Here is a 17501-nt window from a genome sequence, read left to right on the forward strand (position 1 = left end):
CTCCAGAGCTGTTCCTTGTCATTAAAGGATATTAGAGAAACTTTACAAATTAGGTTTTCTTTTTCATAAAAAAAGTGTCTCGTTTTTTTTTTTATTCAACGTTACAAGACGTCATCGCCAAATGTTAATCGACAATGTTCCTGTAACTTTAAACAAAGTTACGCGCGAGAAACCCCACTGTCCAATGACAATGTAAATAATAAAAAAAAAAACGTGGCAATTTTGTCTCCTTTGGAGATTAAGTAAATGAATAAAGAACAACCACGAACTCACACAACTTTTTTTTTTTTTTAAGACTGCAATAGGACCTTAGTTGGTGATATACGATGCAGACATAGTCTATGGTGAAATGGATGAAAGAAGTAAGATTTATATATATAAATAAGACAATTAGGCACTCCTTTCTAAAAAGTATGGATCCATATGCACTAATGAGTCCCTGATTCCAGATGACGTGAGGAAACGAGATATTACAAATATATAACGTATATACTATTGAGAGCCATCATTCCTAGGACGTAGGGAACCAGCCAAGCGATTCTAATAATAATAATAATAATAATAATAATAATAATAATAATAAATATTGCTTATGTGGGCTAGTTGGCTCCTGAATCGCAATTTAGGAACTTCTGAATTGAGGCAACTCCCTTTAATCTTCTTTATGTTATTGACAACCCCTTCTTTTCATTATTAATGCATTAATGGATCGGGAGATCCGTTGCTTAAAGGAATGTGAGAGCTGATTTTTTTTTTTTTTTTTTTTTTTTTTTTAAATCCAAAGTATACTGTTACGATGACAAAGGGTTATTCTTGGCTTGGTTATATAAAGTATATTATATCACTAGATATATATATAGTGTATATGATATATATATGTATAATACTTTTGTTCAATTACACGTTTCGAAGCATAGCAAAAGCCTCGGCTCCCTCTTCCTGGTTTCCCCTCCTCTTCTTTCTTTCTTTCTTTCTTTCTTTCTTTCTTTCTTCTCTCAATGCCCCCGATCCAAATCGAGATTTAGACTGCTCTTACCGATCCTTATTATTTTTAACTACCACACTTTTTTTTTTTTTTTTCTGCTCCCAGTAGTAAAGTCGAAATACACTTTCTAGAATGAGCAAAAAAAAAAACAAAAAAAAAAACAAAAAAACAAAAACGACTAACAATCGCCGATTGCATAAATTGGAAGAGGGGAAAAGGGAGAAAGAGAGCCAAGGATATATCGGGGATTCCATCGGGGTTGCCATGTTTTTGGGCTGAATGCATAACGAAAAAAAAATAAAATAAAATAAAAAAAATAAAAAATAAAATAGAAAATATAAAGAAATCGCGATCCAATGTATATACGATTTATTTAGATCTGGGCTTTCTCAAGTAGCAAAGTAGCAAAATAGCAAAGCAATGGCTCCATTATGCATGCTTCTCTTTCTATACAAAATAAGCAGAATAAACAAAATCTTGGAGAAATCTTGGTTTGAGTAGATCGGGCTTTGAATAGCGCGCATACGCACATTTTAGAGCGCAGTCTTTTACTCTTTGTAAAGAAAATAAACATTTTTTTGCTTTTTATTTTTTATTTTTATTTTCTCTTGACAACGTCCATCCATGATCCCGTTACGTTTTGTATATACTTTACCCGGTCCCTTCACCCCCCCCTGAATCGAGAAAAATCATGATGTACCTCTTTATCTTCACTCTTTCTTTTTATTTTATTTTTTATTCTCTTCTACAACCCGATCTCCTTATTTTATAGATCTCGATGAAGAAAGGAAAAAAAAAAAAAGAGCGCTCAATAATAATAATAATAAATAAATAAAATAAAAAGAAATAAAAAGAAAAAATAAAGGTCTGAAAGCTCTTTTTCTACCCATAAAAACGTGTATATATACATATATATATATATATAGTGAATATACTTCATGAGAGTGAGAGTGAGAGTGAGAGTAAGAGAGGAGCAGAGAGAAAAAAAAAAAGCCCATGTAAAGCAAGTTATGCAGTTATGCGGTTATTATGCGGGGAAGAGAGCAAAATAAGGGATTGAGGAAAGAGGGTGGTGAATAGAGAGAGAGAGAGCGAGAGAGAAGGAGAGGCTCATTTCTACATGAATCTAAACTAAATCAGCAAAGAGGAATATCGGGGAGTGAAGGGGTAGAGGAGGGGGGGAACTGGTGGCTGCCTGGCTGCCTGGCTGCCTGTCTGCTTACATGAAAAGCAAAAAGTTGAAACGTAAGGGGGTGAATTGATAACTTTAACAATTTTACATGTACTGTACATGAACAGTAACATGCGTATCCATGTTTACTGGAGTGGTGTGGACCATTCATCTTTTGTGGATAAATTTTATATTCCAGTATTTTGGTTTATGGACATTAATAGATGTGCATGGTATGGCAAACGCGGAGGTGTTGGCAGGGGGGGAGTGTTTGCTTAGATGTCCAATGCGTACATGAGATATTCAGAAAAGTCCTCCTAACTATCGCCAAAAGGCAAAAACGCCAATCCCCAAGACCCATTTCATCTAGAAAGGAAAGAAAAAGAGTGCTTTCTGGTGAAAACAAAACATGAATGCACCCTCCTTTCTTTTTTCTTTTGATAGTCCAAGCCCAAACGTTGCTCTTCTCCTTCTTTTATCGTATCTCATATCATGTCATACATATCATAAGCCATATAACCAACGATACCCGTGACATGAATGTATATATACATGTATGCTTTATTTTTTTCGGTTTTCTTTTTCTTTTTTTGAGGGCCCATTCTTGTCAAGATCTCCAAGATTCAAAACGGTTTTGCTGTTTCGCCTCTTGGTATGAGCCAACTTCAAACAGTTGAACAATGTGGAGACAGATGAGCAAACACAGCAAAAAAAAAAAAAAAAAGTATATATCCACTCTGTCCACTCAAAAGTAAGAACGAGAAAAAGAGCAAGAGCAAGAGCAAGAGAAGAAAGGGAGAAGAGAATAAGGAGAAGAGAGGGGGAGGAAGGGGAGGTTTGAAGATCGGGAGCATTGCAGATTGTTGATTGGTCTAAAACCGATTAGTTTTAGTCGAATTGGATTTGAGATCTCATATTCCAGCGATGCTTAATCTTTTTGCATTTGACCTTTTTGCCCTTTCTTTGTTTTGCTATGCTTGACAGGCTTATGTGGAAAACGGATATGGTTTTTACCAATAAAGACCTTTAGTTTTCAACTTGGTCTAGCCTTTTTAGTTTTTTTTTTTTTTTTTTTTTTTTTTTCTTTCACTCTTGCTCAGATAGTGTATAAATGTATAAATACAATATACATAAATATATATACCATGGTCAGCTGTAGTTATGGATCAGTTAAAGTGCTGCGATATTTCAATATGGTCGGACGCTCAGTCCATTTAAAATAAAAAAATGCAATACCATCCATGGGAACTGACATGCTTATTACACAAGGACATTAATTGGCCAGGATTCATGGTGATGGAACGTGATTTCCATTCGATCGGTTGTTAAACGATCAAAAATCAGAAGCATCGGAAGCGATGCAAATCACAACACATGGCGATTTATTTGCGATGCTGATACTGATGCTGATGCTCAAGTCTTTTTTTTTTTAAAAAAAAAAAAAAAAAAAAAAAAAAAAAAAGGTCATGCCAATTTGGTTGGACAAAAATAAAATTTGTATTACATGTTTTATATTCGGCCTGCCTTGCTTGGTAATGCCAGTTGCAAGCATGCTCTCTTTTTTTTATTTGTTTTGTCCATTCCACATGATTTGAATAGTTGAATTGATCTATTCATGTACGATGATTACCACAGGGTGGGACAGACGGCACATGTCTATCCCACTCTGTCACACATTGATGTGACACTTTTTAAATTACATGTACGTTTTTATCCGTGGCTGTAAATCAAACGAGGGGGAAGGGAAGGAAACGGAGGGAAAGGGAAGGGAAGGAAAGTCAGGTGAACGTGTAATAAAAATCTCTTTTGTCCAAGTGACCATGTTAAACCCAAGAGATGACTAAATCATTTGCCATGGTAAAATATTTAAAAAAACACGTGTAGCTTTTCTTTCTTTCTTTCTTAGAGAGAATGTATATTATTAGTTTTTTCCCTACGGTCTTCGCCACCATGCGACGCATGAGATGCATATAATTATACGCTTCTGCTAGAGATTTTTTTTTCTTTTCCTACGGTAACCTAAAGATGTGCGGATCTTCGCCACCATCAGATGACGTTAGTCGGAATGAGTTTCGGCTTGTCCAAACACTTTAAACGTGGCAAGTGACAAGGACGAGCTGCTCAGTCATCATTGGTGATATCTCCTAACAAATAAATACTATATCTATAATAAATATGTATATATATATATATACATCTACCATCAATCCACCAAACATTACTTTATATAAAATAGATGTTTCCATTAAATATATTATATATATATATGTAATTATGTGGATTCGTTATGATATTTGGTTGGCCAGAAGAGTTGCCATGATGTGAGCATGAGGGGCACTTATTGACAATTTGGTTGTCGTCCTTTATTTCGTTTGACAAATAATTGGTGGAATAGTAAAGTAAATTATAATATAAACCTAGCAGTGGCAGTGGCAGTGGCAGTGGCAGTGGAAGGATCTTTTTTTTTTTTTTTGAGCAATAAAAAAAAAAAAAAAAAACAGTGATGATCCTCTTCCTATTAATCAAATAGACGGATACTCAAGATCCTTTGCTAACCTATTACAGATTACACCAGGAGAAAGAAGGGAAATAAAAAAAAAAAAAAACCCTTGGCGTTACTGATGGATCATGGGAGAGAGAGAGAATGAAAGGATCTTATTTTTGGCAGATGGACTGCTGTGAGTAGGCTGTAGAATTCACCCCGCTGTAATTCGAAAATAAGAGCCAAACGGCAAGCTAAACGCGGTAGCAGAGATAGGTTGAATGGAAAAGAGGGGAAGGGGAGAGGTTGGGGGTTGGGGGGACATGCATATGGAGATTTGGAGATGGGATTTTAGGAATCCAGGATATTGTCTCTCCACTCCACCGTTCATTCAAACAAAACGGGGTCTCTGTTTTCTGGATGCTGTTCAAAAATCAATGTGGTAAATCAACTCTAGTCCGGAGAGTGTTATGTGGGCACTAGGGTTACTCGGACAGCCAGAGCACGGGCTTTATTTCCGATACGGCCCTCCTCCTCCGGCCATCTCAGCCTTTTGGGCAAAAGGTGAAAAAAAAAAAAAAAAAAAAAAAAAAAGTCCCCGCTCTGCCCTCATAGACCGCACACGCCCACTTTTTTTCTTTTTCTTTTTCTTTTTCTTACGTTTAGTAGACCTAAAGGGTCTCGCCTCAACTCCACTTGAATACTCCATATTATTTTTTAACCACCCATGGGTGTTCCGGTATGATGGAAAATGTTGCGGCAACAAACACCACATTTATATTAAAAGGGTTCCCACATGTTAGGTCCAGTAATGGTCATTTCTTTTTTTTATTTTCAGGTGAAAGTGGCAAGGACCTGAGAAGGGTTCGGGGGGTCAAGGTCAAGGTCAAGGTCAAGGATATCGGTTGGATATGGCTGTTATTGACCATTACGCTTGTCTGTCTCACATTTGTATAGAGTATAGGATAGTCATGATATTCATTTGTATTGCATTGGATAGAATACAATAAAGATATCGGATAGAGAGACAATAAGGAGCTTCTTTTTTTTGAATACGTTTGAATTGAGAGAGGATAAAGTGTATATGTAAAATGTAACCAATCAAGTAGAATGTATCGTATCATATGGTAGACCACTGTAATCAATATATATATATTTGTATAGAAAAAAGCATTTTAAAATAAACAATCGTCTCTCTCCATCAATTGACCACATTCGTATTCATTATAATATATAATATAAGACAGAATACAGTATAATAAAATATGTATATAATATATACTTCTTTCAATTGATTGTGGTTATTCATTCCCTGTTTTGTATAAAAGGCATTGCTACGCGCATTTCGTTGTGGAACAAAAAAAATTTTTTATTTTTTTAATTCTCTCTCACTCCATTACTTTTGACCATTACTTTCATTACATTCTCCATCCTCCGACTTTCTTCTTCTTCTTCTTCTCTCTCTCTCCTCTCTCTCCTCTCTCTCTCTCTCTCTCTCTCTCCACTCCACTACCTTCAGTCCTTCTTCTTTCTCTCCAACTCTCTTTCACCTCTCTATCCCATTCTCACTTTTCCTTTCTTTCTTTTTTTTTTTTTTTTTTTTTTTTACTACACTCCACTCTCTTTGACAATCATACAATCATATCCAATCATGGGCACTTTAATCACCTTCATCAGCCAACACATCTCTCTCAGTCCAAGTGCAAGAGACCGTGAACGCGACGATTACTTTGGTCATCAATTCCAAAACCAAAAGCGTCCGCAGCAACAACAACAGCAAAGCCAACTCTCTTCATGTTTCCACCAGCGTGAACGTGCCCTTCAGCAGTTCCCTTGTGAAGAAAAGCATTCGTTCAATCCTCATTATCAACACAATCTCTCCACATCTCCCTCCTACTCTATTCCTCCTTCCCTCAGCTCCTCTCCCTCAAACTCCTCCCCCTCATCTGCCTACACTAGCAGCTCACATTCCTCCCTCTCCAGAGCAACCGGCTTCCGATCTCTTCCCCAAGACTCTCATATGCACCAGTACAACTACAATACCTACAGTGGTAACAACAAGCATGACTACAGCTACCATCGTCGCTACAACCGTCGTCAGGCCTTGAAATGTTATACCTCTCAACAACAAGAGTCCTATGTGGTGGATGATTGGATGTTCGGGATCGCAGAGGATGATGAGTATCACAATTCCATGAGCACAAACATGATGCGTGCCAGTCCTCAAGAGTCCCCCATCTCCCCCCCTCTCTCTACCTCGACCGTCTCCCTAAAGTCCTCATTCTCGCGCAAGAACCGTACTCAACGCGGCAGTGTCCTGAGCATGTTCTCCACTGCATCAAGGTCGACCGTTACCTTCTCACCCGCTGTTGTTGAACACATTGTGAGGACAACGGATCATCCCAAGACCTCCATCGGGTTATTGCCCACCATCTCAGAGTCGACCTTATCTTCAAGCTCTGCCTCTGTATCCTCTTCTCCCTCCTCCACTTCTCCTTCTTCTTCCAAGAAGTTGTCTGCCAAACAGTCGTTGATGCGTATTGCACACTGCTCCAAATCCGAGGATGGATGGTGTACCCAGAAGGCAGGACAGTATACCCAACGTTACGCTAGCACACCCCGCAGCATGTCGATCGATGGCCGCCGTAGCCGTCGAATGTAAAAAAGAAAAAAAAAAAAAAAAGCCAAGCCAAGCCAAGCCAAGCCAAAACAAAAAAAAAAAAAAAAAAAGGGAGGGAATATGGTGGAGGAAAGGGAGCTCCCCATTCCCTTTTCAACATGAGAATATGGCCTCTATCTTTCTGGACCTACAGCCCTTTTATTGCTTTTTTTTTTTTTTTTTATTTTATTTTTTATGATTGCCTCTATTGCTTCATTATATTTATTTGCTTCGTTTACTTTGCTTCTTTTGCTTTGTTTTTATTGTTATCGTATTTTTAATCTCTCGTTCGCTTTTGCTTGTAAAAAAAAAAAAAAAAAAAAAAAAAAAAAAAAAACTACCTTTTTTATTGTATATTACGTCTGTAACAAATCCTTTTTCTTTTTCCTTTGTTCAATTTGGGGGATCTTCAAACGTTCCTTTCTTGTAATTGTATATATAGTCTTAATGTAACAATAATAAATCGTTTGAACAAAATATTCGTTCGTTCCCGACCTGATCAACAAAAAAAAAAAAAAAAAAAACCGTGCGTATCAAATCAATGTCAAACAAAAAAAAAAAAAAATCTAGATTATTTTAAATCTATTATAAAACAAGAAAAAAGACTATGATCATGTGTATCCCAATCCTAGGAATATGGTGGATGGGGATGGGAAGGATGGGATGGATGAATGAGCTGTGCCTGACCTTATTTTCTTTGCCTTTTGCCTTCTGCCTTGAAAGAAAAAAAAGGTTACCAAATTGTTGTCATGATGCATGAGATCCCTAGTTGTACCAGAGAGGTAGCGTGACACGCGTACAGAACAGTAGTAAAATAACAAATCTCGGGAAAGGAGAAAACGGACAAAATAATTTATATTTTTGTATCCACATCTTTACATGGCTTTCATTCATTGCATGGCACAAAGTAATGAAAAAAAAAAAAGTAGGAGGATAGACATCAAAAAAAAAAAAAAAATTGCAGTGGATTAGATTGGATTGGCTAGAAGAAGCTTTTTTTACGGTGTGTATATATATATATATATATACTGTATATTCATGTTCAGTGTGTGTGTGTGATAACGCGAGCAAATCACACGCCACGCTTACGCTGGGAAGAAAAGGAATAGGGGAAAGGGATGAAGTTATCTGTTTCTTTACACGCAAAACACATGTAGCCCTGTAGCCTGTAACAAGTAAGTAACAGTGTAACAGGTGGCAGTTATTGGTCTGGTTTACATGTCATGGCTATTGTATTGTCTATTGTCCATTGTCTATTGTCTATAGAAGAACAAAGAGTGATTCTTGTTGACATGACATGACATGACACATTACAGCCTCCGAGGAAGGAACTCTTCTTCCCTTACTTACTTTCACTCTTTCTACAGTTACATCTTTTTGTGTGTATATTGTGTATATACCACATTACGAATATGAGGTAGTACTACGAGTTTTAAACAAAACATCTCAATGTGTGTGGAGAGTCCACATGGCTCGTACAAATACAGGATACATGTTTCCATGTTCCATGTTACATGTGCAGCAATCGTTCCTTTAAACATCTTCTCATCCTTACAGCTTTACGAAGGCATGAAACGGCAGTTTGTACAACAAAAAGATGTAGAGGTTTTATACTGTAGAGATATATAAATACACATTACACGTCTTTACTTTTGCATTGGCTTTTTGCATTGCTTACGATAGACAGATAGAGATATCTGCTTCAAGAGCAGTAGTTGTAGCCAGTCAGCTGAGCTGATCAGCCCTTTTTAAGAGTTCCCGATTCTTTCTTGCGCTTGAATTTTGAATTTTGGATTTGAATTTGAACTTTGCCCCTCTGATCAAATGATGAACCCATTATCTGTCTCTTCTTCTACGCACACACATACACATTCAAAAGCATTACAAGTCAATGCGAAAGAAAGGAAAAAAAAAAAAAAAAAAAAAAAAGGCCAAAGATAGAAAGATAAAGAAAAAAAAAAAGAAGGAAAAGAAAAAAAAAAAAAGGCTCGTGCAAAAGAAAAAAAAAGACACGTAGAAAGAGACTAAAGGTGAGCATTAGAACCAATCAAAAGACAAAAGGGGGATTCAAGCAAGTTCCAAAAGGACCTTGACCATCATGAAAAAGCCCTTTTCTTCTTCTTCACTAATGATCATAATTTTCATTTATATTCTAGTCAACGTCAGTGAGGTGTAATGCAAGAAGAAGAAAAAAAGATCCTGTACGACCTTACAATGCATGCTCCATGAATTTCTTTCTACCACATGTCTTAGGAGCGTTAGGGTTCCTTGTTCTGTTTTTCATTTCCTCAAATGAAAAAAAACAAAGGATTCACGTAAAGTCGCATGGTGGTGGTGTGTGCTTTCAAGAGCCCTCGTTTTTTTTTTTTTATCTTTTTATCTTTTTTGTTTGCATCATATACTCGTATTCGGATCCAAGGCCATCTCAACCACAACCTTCCTTTTTTTTTTTTTTAAAGTACTGCATCAAGATCTGTATCAATCTGCATGGTGCAGATGTTCGTTCGTTCATTCCATAGTACCAATAACATCACCGTTTCCCCTGAGAGAATACAGTCTATTAAACAAAAACTAGGCCAATCCATCTATCGCTCTCCACACACTCTTACACATATTCAAACCATAAAAATTATAGACATTAAAAAAAAAACACACATTCAACACATGCAAAATAGAAAATGCTCATATAAAAAAAAAAAACCACTTCATATGAATGAACCTATCCTGCCAATTTCCATTAATCTTTTTTTTTTTTTTTTTTTTTTTCTGATCTACCTTTTTCTGTGGCTATTATGGACTGACGATTATGGACTGACTATTTGATTTTTTTGTGCAGTAAGAAAAAAAATTAACACGGATTTTTGATTTCATTACTTTTCTTTTCTTTCCGTCTACCGCCTGGAAAATTCTTCCCAAAAACGTATTAATGTTCGAACGATTTTTTTTTACAAGGAAACACGGAAACACGGAAACATGGAAACACGGAAACACGGAAACGCACAAGCATACAAATATATTTGTCTATACATACACATTTACACCAAAGGAAATTATGAGCACTTCTGGGAGAAAAAAAAGTCATACCCGCGACCACACCACACACAAACTTGCACTTGTAAAAAAAAAAAAAAAAACCTCCCCCCCCGTCAAATGCGTTCAAAGTTGAACCCGCTTTTACCCGCCAGGTCGCGGGATCCTTATGAGTCCCTGATTCAGTGGTTCCCAACTTTGAACGTAATTTTTTTTTTTTATTTATTTTTTATTTATTTTTTATTATTTTTTTATTTTTTATTTTTTATTTTTTATTTTTTATTTTTTCCTATATTTGTTGTGATGCTAGGGAGGACAAAGGAAAGCGCGATTGAGCATTGTTTTTCTAAATAGTTTTTGATATCAAAACAAGTTTCTCCATCAAGCAAGCAAGCAAGCAAGCAAGCAGAAAAAAAAAAAAAAAAAAAGCATTGAACATTGGAGTCTGGTCTTCCAGTCCGTAAGTTAGAATGGCCATGTTTCAAGCGCTCTGAATTTTTTTTTTTTTTTTTTTTTTTTCTTTTTTCTTTCTTTCTTTCTGTCAAGATGACATGTAAAAAAATAAAAATAAAAATAAAAATAAAAATAAAATAAAAGAATAAAAGAAAGTGTGGCAAAGAATGAAAAAAAAAAAAAAAAAAAAAAAAAAGAAAGGAGTTATAGTCTCAAAATGCATAAAGAACGATTCTCCAACGGTCTTTATTTTATTTTATTTTTTTTACCGTTGGTCAGTGTGAGAATATATTGAACAAGAACCTCCTTTGATGATACAACTAATAAACTATATTATATATAATGCAATAATGCAATGATGCAAGTCTTTAAAACGTTGTAAGAAGAAAGCTCGTTCCTGAGAAAACGCATCATCCATTACACGTAAAACAAATTAAATCATGTTATTTAGACCCTTTTAATTATATTATTATTATTATTATTATTATTGTTTTCTAATTGACGCAAACTAGTCGCGTCTTTCGCGTTTTTTTTTTTTTTTTTTTTTTTTTTTGGTGACTGTGCCAATAGAGAACCCAATTGCTCCACTTGACCAAAAGCCAAAAAGGGGGAAAATAAAAAGACATGCAATCCATACACACACACACATACATATTCCAACATGCATGTTCTCAACACTCTAGAGATCCTTCATGAGAACCCTTACACAGGTGACAAGATCACAAAGGCAAGCATCGTCCAAATCGAGCCTTCTCTCTTGTCAAATGCACACAATCGGTCAAAGGAGCAGAAATGTAGTCAGGAATCTGGCAACCACAATCATAATAATGTGACTGAAACTACCACTACTGAATCAGAGGGTATCAGAGCCCTCAAAAGAGACAACAACATTAAAGCGGCTCCGGTAGAGGGAGGCTCTCAAGGGGCGCTAGCATCTTCCCCTTCACCTCCACCTCCACCTTCACCTTCACCTCCTTCTCTGCCCCAGCTTGTAGCTATCAAATTTTTGAGCGATTACAGGACCATTCATCCTAAGCGAGATAAAGATCGTGATGGGCTAGGAAGCAGTGCAAGCGAAGAATGGGATAGTGATGATGAGAGCAATTGCGAAGATCCCTTTGACGGAGATTACAGCCATTTACAAACCCCAAAGAGCTGTGAGTCAAGGCAACAGCAACAGAGACAGTGGCCTTTTGTTGGAGAGTCAACTCTTCCTCCGGGAATTAAGTTTGGCATCAAAGCAAAGCGCGAAATCCGGGCCCTTCGTGCTGCTCAAGGACACCCTAGTGTGATTCCATTCCTTGGCTTCACAGGCTTACCTATCCAAAACCCATTCAAGCCTTCAAAGACCTCAAAGAGTAAATACAATAACAACGACAACGACAACGATAATGACGCTTTCTCAGCTCAAGAATCATACCAAGGTGGCCCACTCTCAATTCCAGCGGCCCTTTCCCCTCCTTCTGTCGCACAGGAAATGTCTAGTATCACCAATAACAAATATGACAACGTGGATCTTGTGAATAAAGGCCTCGGTGCATCGTTATTTGGACAAGCTCCATTGGGCAGGAGTTTGTTTCAGGAGCAAGGAAATGATCTCCTCTCCTCTCCGGGACAGGTTCAATCAATGACTCCGAGTGGGCTTTTCCCACCATTCCGAAATTCTGGTTTCAATAGCGATTATGATTCGGACATATACTCCTCGGATGATGATCATGACTATGACAACATTAAGACCGGGAACACCGACCCTAATACTCTTTCCAGAAATGATGGTGTTGCTGCTGCTCAAAAACGCTGGAATAGACTATTCACACGCCAACCTAGGATGGGTGGTCTTCTCTTACCATATCTGCCTATTACCATGGAGGACTTGATCCAAATCGGTTGGACAAAGTCAAGGCCTTTGCTCGTTGAGACATGCATGCGACAGATCCTGGAGGGTTTGGCTTGGGTCCATGATGAGGCAGGGTTAATTCATCGGGACATCTCAGCTTCTAATATCATGGTGGCTATTCACCCGACAGACAACAACATCAACAAATATGAAGGAGAGCAGGCTCTACAGGGCTCTGAGGTCGGTATCATCCAATGCTTGATTTCTGATTTTGGATGCGCCACATTTCAGAACCCTAAAGAGACCATGGGTAAAGACAGAGAAGAACCATTTGATAATCAACAAGAATGTCGTCGTCATCAAGAGAAGGAGAACATAGAATATGATCAACAAAGGTTGACCTTCGAAGTTGGGACTAGGTATGCACAAAATCTATTCATAATCAATCATATTATCAACCATGTTGGTTTTGGGTGTGGAAGCTCTGCTGCTTACATATATATATATATATATGTTTTGATAACTCAATATGTCCTTTTTTTTTAAACTCAAAAGAGCTTACCGCGCCCCAGAGCTCTTGTTCTCATCGGAAAATTACACCAACACGATCGACATTTGGTCCGCCGGTGTTTTATTTGCGGGAATGTTTCTTGGAAGGAGACTTTTTGAAGCAGAGTCCGATATTGGTCAAGTCTGCGCCATTGTAAAGGTGCTTGGGACTCCCACGGAAGAGAACTGGCCGGTAAGGGTTTTTATCGCTTCTTCCTTATTATTACTTTAACTCCTTTTCTTTCCTTTTCCTTTTCCTTTTTCCTTTTTCCTTTTTCCTAATCTGTCGGAAGAATGATTAGAAATGTTTCTAAAACGACAGACATACATCCTTGGGGGTTGTTTATAATGCTGTTTTACAATCTTATGTTGATAGGAATATCCCACCATGCCGGACTATGGGAAATTAATGTTCCAAGCCTTGGAGACAAACCCATTGTCGAGCATATTATTGCCCACCGGACCGACCTCGGAGGCCCCTCAACATAAAGACAGCAGTAGCTCTCACAACTATCTTGATAAAGAAGGAGTCAGTGTAGCGAAATGTTCATCATCCCCTGCAACTATTTCTGATACAGCATTTAAATTGATAGAGAGTATGATCACCTACTCTGGCTCAGCACGTCCGTCTGCTCGACGAGCTCTTGCATTCAAGGATCATTATTTGGAGAGAACTAAACAACTGGAACCGGGTCATGAGCGTCAAAGTGCTCATGGAGATCAAATGGAGCAAACAAAGATGCGTAAGGACTTTCTGGAACAGTGTATTATCCACGAGCAAACAATTTTGGAAGAGATGCAGAGATTACGAGCACGTCAAGCAGAAGAAGAAGAAGAAGAGGGAGGGTATGATGGCTTCATGTTCGGTGGCCCAAGAAGGCCTCCTGAGCGACCCAGTGATGATGAAGCTGGGTCTGAAGGAGAAGGAGAAGAAGAAGGAGGAGGGGATGGATATCGTTCAGATGATTTGTCAGGTGAAGCGGTGGCTGGATTGAGGCAACAGGGTGAAATACGCCATTTAATGCCTGGGTTTGAGGTAGAAGGCGCATATGGATTCGAAGAATATAGCGGAGATTCAGCTGCACTGACTACAGCAGGCTCACCGAGGTCAATTAAGCGGCACCGTGCCTCAAGTGGAGAAGAATAGTCTCAACTTTTGTCTATACCTTTTTTTTTTTTTTTTTTTTTAAGATTTATAAGATCATATATTGTATATATACCTTTGATGCACTTTTTTTTTTTTTTTTTTTTTTCTAATGATAAATATATATAGTTTTTATCGGTGACTTTGGATTCCATCTCTATAATAAAATTTAAAAAGTCGCCCCCCATGGTTCGTGCGCGACATGCTGGTTTTTGAAATTATGTGCAATCGGTCTCTAGAAGCTAATTTTAGCTCTCCAATAGCCTTGAATACACTGTTTGTAGTTGGGATGTTGCAGAGTTGCCCATGCTACCTCAGAGATATCGAAGCCTTCCCATTGGACCAGAAACCCCATGCCATCATTTCCTCTGCGATGGTTTAAAATCCTAGCAACCTCGTATCCCTCCTGCGCTATCTCTGCCATAGCCTCATCTGCAGTGTTTAATACGTTAGACTGCAAACTAGCTACAGATAGGTATGCCTCTTGTAGCTTCAGCAGATTCCGACCATGATTTAGTTTGACTTTGATGCTGGAGAGCTTCCCATTAGCAACCTTGATAACCATTGCTGTCTGAAAAGTCAAACGCATCTTGTATCCAGAATGTGTGGTGCGTCTGAGTGGCGATATTATGGATTGACACGGCTCTCTTGATATTCATAAGCAGGCAACAAAGCTTGAATCGAAGATCAAACATCTTTGCGTCTGAGAGACGGAAGGGAGCGTCATGTGTGAGCTTGAAGAACGTGGATTACATGTCTCCAAAGCACCCTTCAATGCTTGACCGAAATCCACCAAACGCTTTATTGTAATGTAACTCTTGGTCTGTCATGGCGATCCCTCTTGTCTTACGCACAGGATAAGAGAAGTTCTCGTAGCGACATTAGCAAACAGTGGGTGTATTGTCCTTGGCTTCCTTGGTGGCATAAATGTAGGGATATGGTGCGCCTATACTAGATACTAGAGTATACTGGTACACTAGTCGTAGAATCCATGTTGAGCGCCAGGAATGGGAATGAGAAATGAGGGAAGGCTAATGGTTTATTTGATGATCAGGTGAATCTCTCATTTTATTTTTGAACGCGCTTTCAGTTTCTGAAACTCAATTTCGCAGTCGGCACAAATTCCAGTTTTTTTTTTTTTTTTTTTTTTTTTTTTTTTTTTTTTTCATTCCATCGACATTTCTTTGCAAAATGGTCAACCTTACATTAAATCCCTTCGAGATTCCAGAAATCTTCTTACATATTGCCGAGCTGCTCGACCAAAGGGACCTTCTAAACTGTATCCGCGTCTCCAAGGCTTTTCATAGGACTTTTATCAGTCTCATATGGAGGAAAATCACTGTCGGACCGCAAGGAGATCCTAACAGTAAAGCAGTACAGAAGCATAACGAATACATTGAAGAGATTACATTTGAAAGCTATAACTTTAACGATTCATTCCCAGAGAAGTATGAGTCGTTACAGAGGCTTCAGTCCATCGCATACACATTCTGGTGTTCATGGCCCATACCAACCCACCTTATCAAACAGATCAAGGCCCACAGCTCCATCATCACTAGCTTTCATGTGACCGAATATACCGAGTATCCGCCAGATTTCTGGAAGATTTTACTAGAATGCACCAACCTCAACCACTTGCAGATTCACAAAGACATTGATGTTGGGGTCGACTTATTCCTACAAGTCTGCAAGAGACTTCGGCACTTGGAACTGGACCATGTAACCATTCATCAGTTCCCTATCAACATTCTTAGTAGAGAGCACAGTGAATATATTTTCCCAAACATACACACACTCCGTATTGACCATGTCAGGATAACCGACCCCCCGCATCCGTACAGCAGCTGGTATTGCCTCGGGATGTTAGTAAGGAGCTGTCCAGCATTGTGTTCATTGCGCTTTGAGGGCGAGAACGAAGATAGAGAAGACTTCTACAAGATAGCGGTCCTTCAGCATCCTTGGACTCTGAATAATCTGTCAGATATACATACCGATATCACAATCGAGGACGAGCATTTGGCAGCGCTTCTCAGACGGATGACTAAATTAAAGCAGCTATGCCTCCCTGCGTGTAAATTCGGTCAGCTCTCTTTGCAGGAGTTGCTAGCTGACAAGCAAGAAGTGGTAGATAATGGACAACTAGTACGAAAGACAAGGCTTCTGAGGCTCTGTGAGACAGTTGAGACGCTGGTATTCGTGATAAATAACGGTATTGGTGGCCAGACTATTTTATCAAAATGTCCACGACTGAAAATACTGGATGGATCTGTAATTACAGTATCAGAGATTGTCAATGGAGCAGAATGGGTTTGTACTGGATTGACCCACTTGGATATTTATCTTGAGGCAGACATTGATCAAGAGACTGAAGAAGGAATGGCAAAGGCACGCATTGCGTTTAGACAGCTTGGCAAGTTATCCTGGCTTGAATATCTTGACCTAACACATGATAGAGGTAAACGGACACTGGACTTTAGTCTAAGAGCAGGTCTGGATGAACTAGCTAATCTGAAGAGACTAGATACGCTATGGTTTGGATATGATCGCCAGCTAGTACCGCTTGAAGATGCGACATGGATGGTGAACAACTGGCCAAACATTAAATACGTGCAAGGTGCCCCGAAAGGGTTCTTTGAATCACATAGCGTATCCAATTTCTGATAGATTATAAAGGAATAGGAGAGCATTGTCATTATCATATCTGATATAAAGACAGAGATCTTACACATGAACCTTTTAGTGCATATCTACTTCCTGATAGTTGCCATACGATCTAAATGATAAGGATGATAAGAACCACCACAGTAATGAAAATATGTATAAAGCATTACCATTGCAGAAACTATCCAAAAATGGGGGAATAATTCCAAACTTGTAAAAATGAGGTTTTTCTTTATTTTTATTTTTTAAAGCTGCTCAACAAGTTGTGCGGCAAATCAAGAGATGGTTTAGCTGGAGGGATAGCTGAATCTCGCCTTCGTTTGATCCCTATTTGTTCTTTGCTTCACTGTTACTTGCAAAACAGGCGAATACTGGACAAAGAGTTAAATGCAGCTGTACAAATAAAAGTTCGCGTCAGCTATCAGCTATTACGTTGATGAGCTGTGGATGACCGAACCAAAGGAGCGCTATTGACAATGAATGACAGTATTTTACCAGTCACAGGAAAGGACAAAACCTAGCCAATCAAA

General features: G+C 38.3%; 4 protein-coding genes across 4 annotated transcripts; 3 read left to right on the forward strand and 1 right to left on the reverse strand.

Annotated features, from left to right (window-relative positions):
- Positions 1 to 6236: 6236 nt before the first annotated feature.
- On the forward strand, positions 6237 to 7300 carry BCR41DRAFT_389023 (hypothetical protein; the record flags this gene model as incomplete). Its single annotated transcript, XM_022028078.1, has 1 exon — positions 6237 to 7300. The coding sequence occupies exon 1, from the start codon at positions 6290 to 6292 to the stop codon at positions 7298 to 7300; it is 1011 nt and encodes a 336-aa protein (XP_021877787.1). The 5' UTR covers positions 6237 to 6289.
- Positions 7301 to 12261: 4961 nt separating this feature from the next.
- Positions 12262 to 14362, forward strand: BCR41DRAFT_163561 (kinase-like domain-containing protein). The gene is made up of 4 exons (XM_022019671.1): positions 12262 to 12433; positions 12628 to 13036; positions 13173 to 13359; positions 13543 to 14362. The coding sequence occupies exons 2-4, from the start codon at positions 12645 to 12647 to the stop codon at positions 14311 to 14313; spliced, it is 1350 nt and encodes a 449-aa protein (XP_021877788.1). The 5' UTR covers positions 12262 to 12433; positions 12628 to 12644; the 3' UTR covers positions 14314 to 14362.
- A 61-nt stretch (positions 14363 to 14423) lies between these two features.
- Positions 14424 to 15354, reverse strand: BCR41DRAFT_360461 (hypothetical protein). The gene has a single exon (XM_022025366.1). The coding sequence runs from the start codon at positions 14897 to 14899 to the stop codon at positions 14546 to 14548; it is 354 nt and encodes a 117-aa protein (XP_021877789.1). The 5' UTR covers positions 14900 to 15354; the 3' UTR covers positions 14424 to 14545.
- Positions 15355 to 15496: 142 nt separating this feature from the next.
- On the forward strand, positions 15497 to 16992 carry BCR41DRAFT_360462 (hypothetical protein). Its single transcript, XM_022025367.1, has one exon. It carries the CDS (start codon positions 15502 to 15504, stop codon positions 16969 to 16971), a length of 1470 nt encoding a protein of 489 aa, XP_021877790.1. The 5' UTR covers positions 15497 to 15501; the 3' UTR covers positions 16972 to 16992.
- Positions 16993 to 17501: the final 509 nt, after the last annotated feature.

The sequence above is a fragment of the Lobosporangium transversale genome (genome assembly GCF_002105155.1).
Source record: "Lobosporangium transversale strain NRRL 3116 chromosome Unknown BCR41scaffold_43, whole genome shotgun sequence".
NCBI lineage: Eukaryota > Fungi > Mortierellomycota > Mortierellomycetes > Mortierellales > Mortierellaceae > Lobosporangium > Lobosporangium transversale.

Coding starts and splice junctions, on each gene's coding strand:
- BCR41DRAFT_360461 (XM_022025366.1), bottom strand. CDS start 14,899: ATGCGTTTGACTTTTCAGACAGCAATGGTTATCAAGGTTGCTAATGGG.
- BCR41DRAFT_163561 (XM_022019671.1), top strand. CDS start 12,645: ATGGAGGACTTGATCCAAATCGGTTGGACAAAGTCAAGGCCTTTGCTC. Junction 13,037..13,172: donor ACCTTCGAAGTTGGGACTAG/GTATGCACAAAA, acceptor TAAACTCAAAAG/AGCTTACCGCGCCCCAGAGC. Junction 13,360..13,542: donor CCACGGAAGAGAACTGGCCG/GTAAGGGTTTTT, acceptor TTATGTTGATAG/GAATATCCCACCATGCCGGA.
- BCR41DRAFT_360462 (XM_022025367.1), top strand. CDS start 15,502: ATGGTCAACCTTACATTAAATCCCTTCGAGATTCCAGAAATCTTCTTA.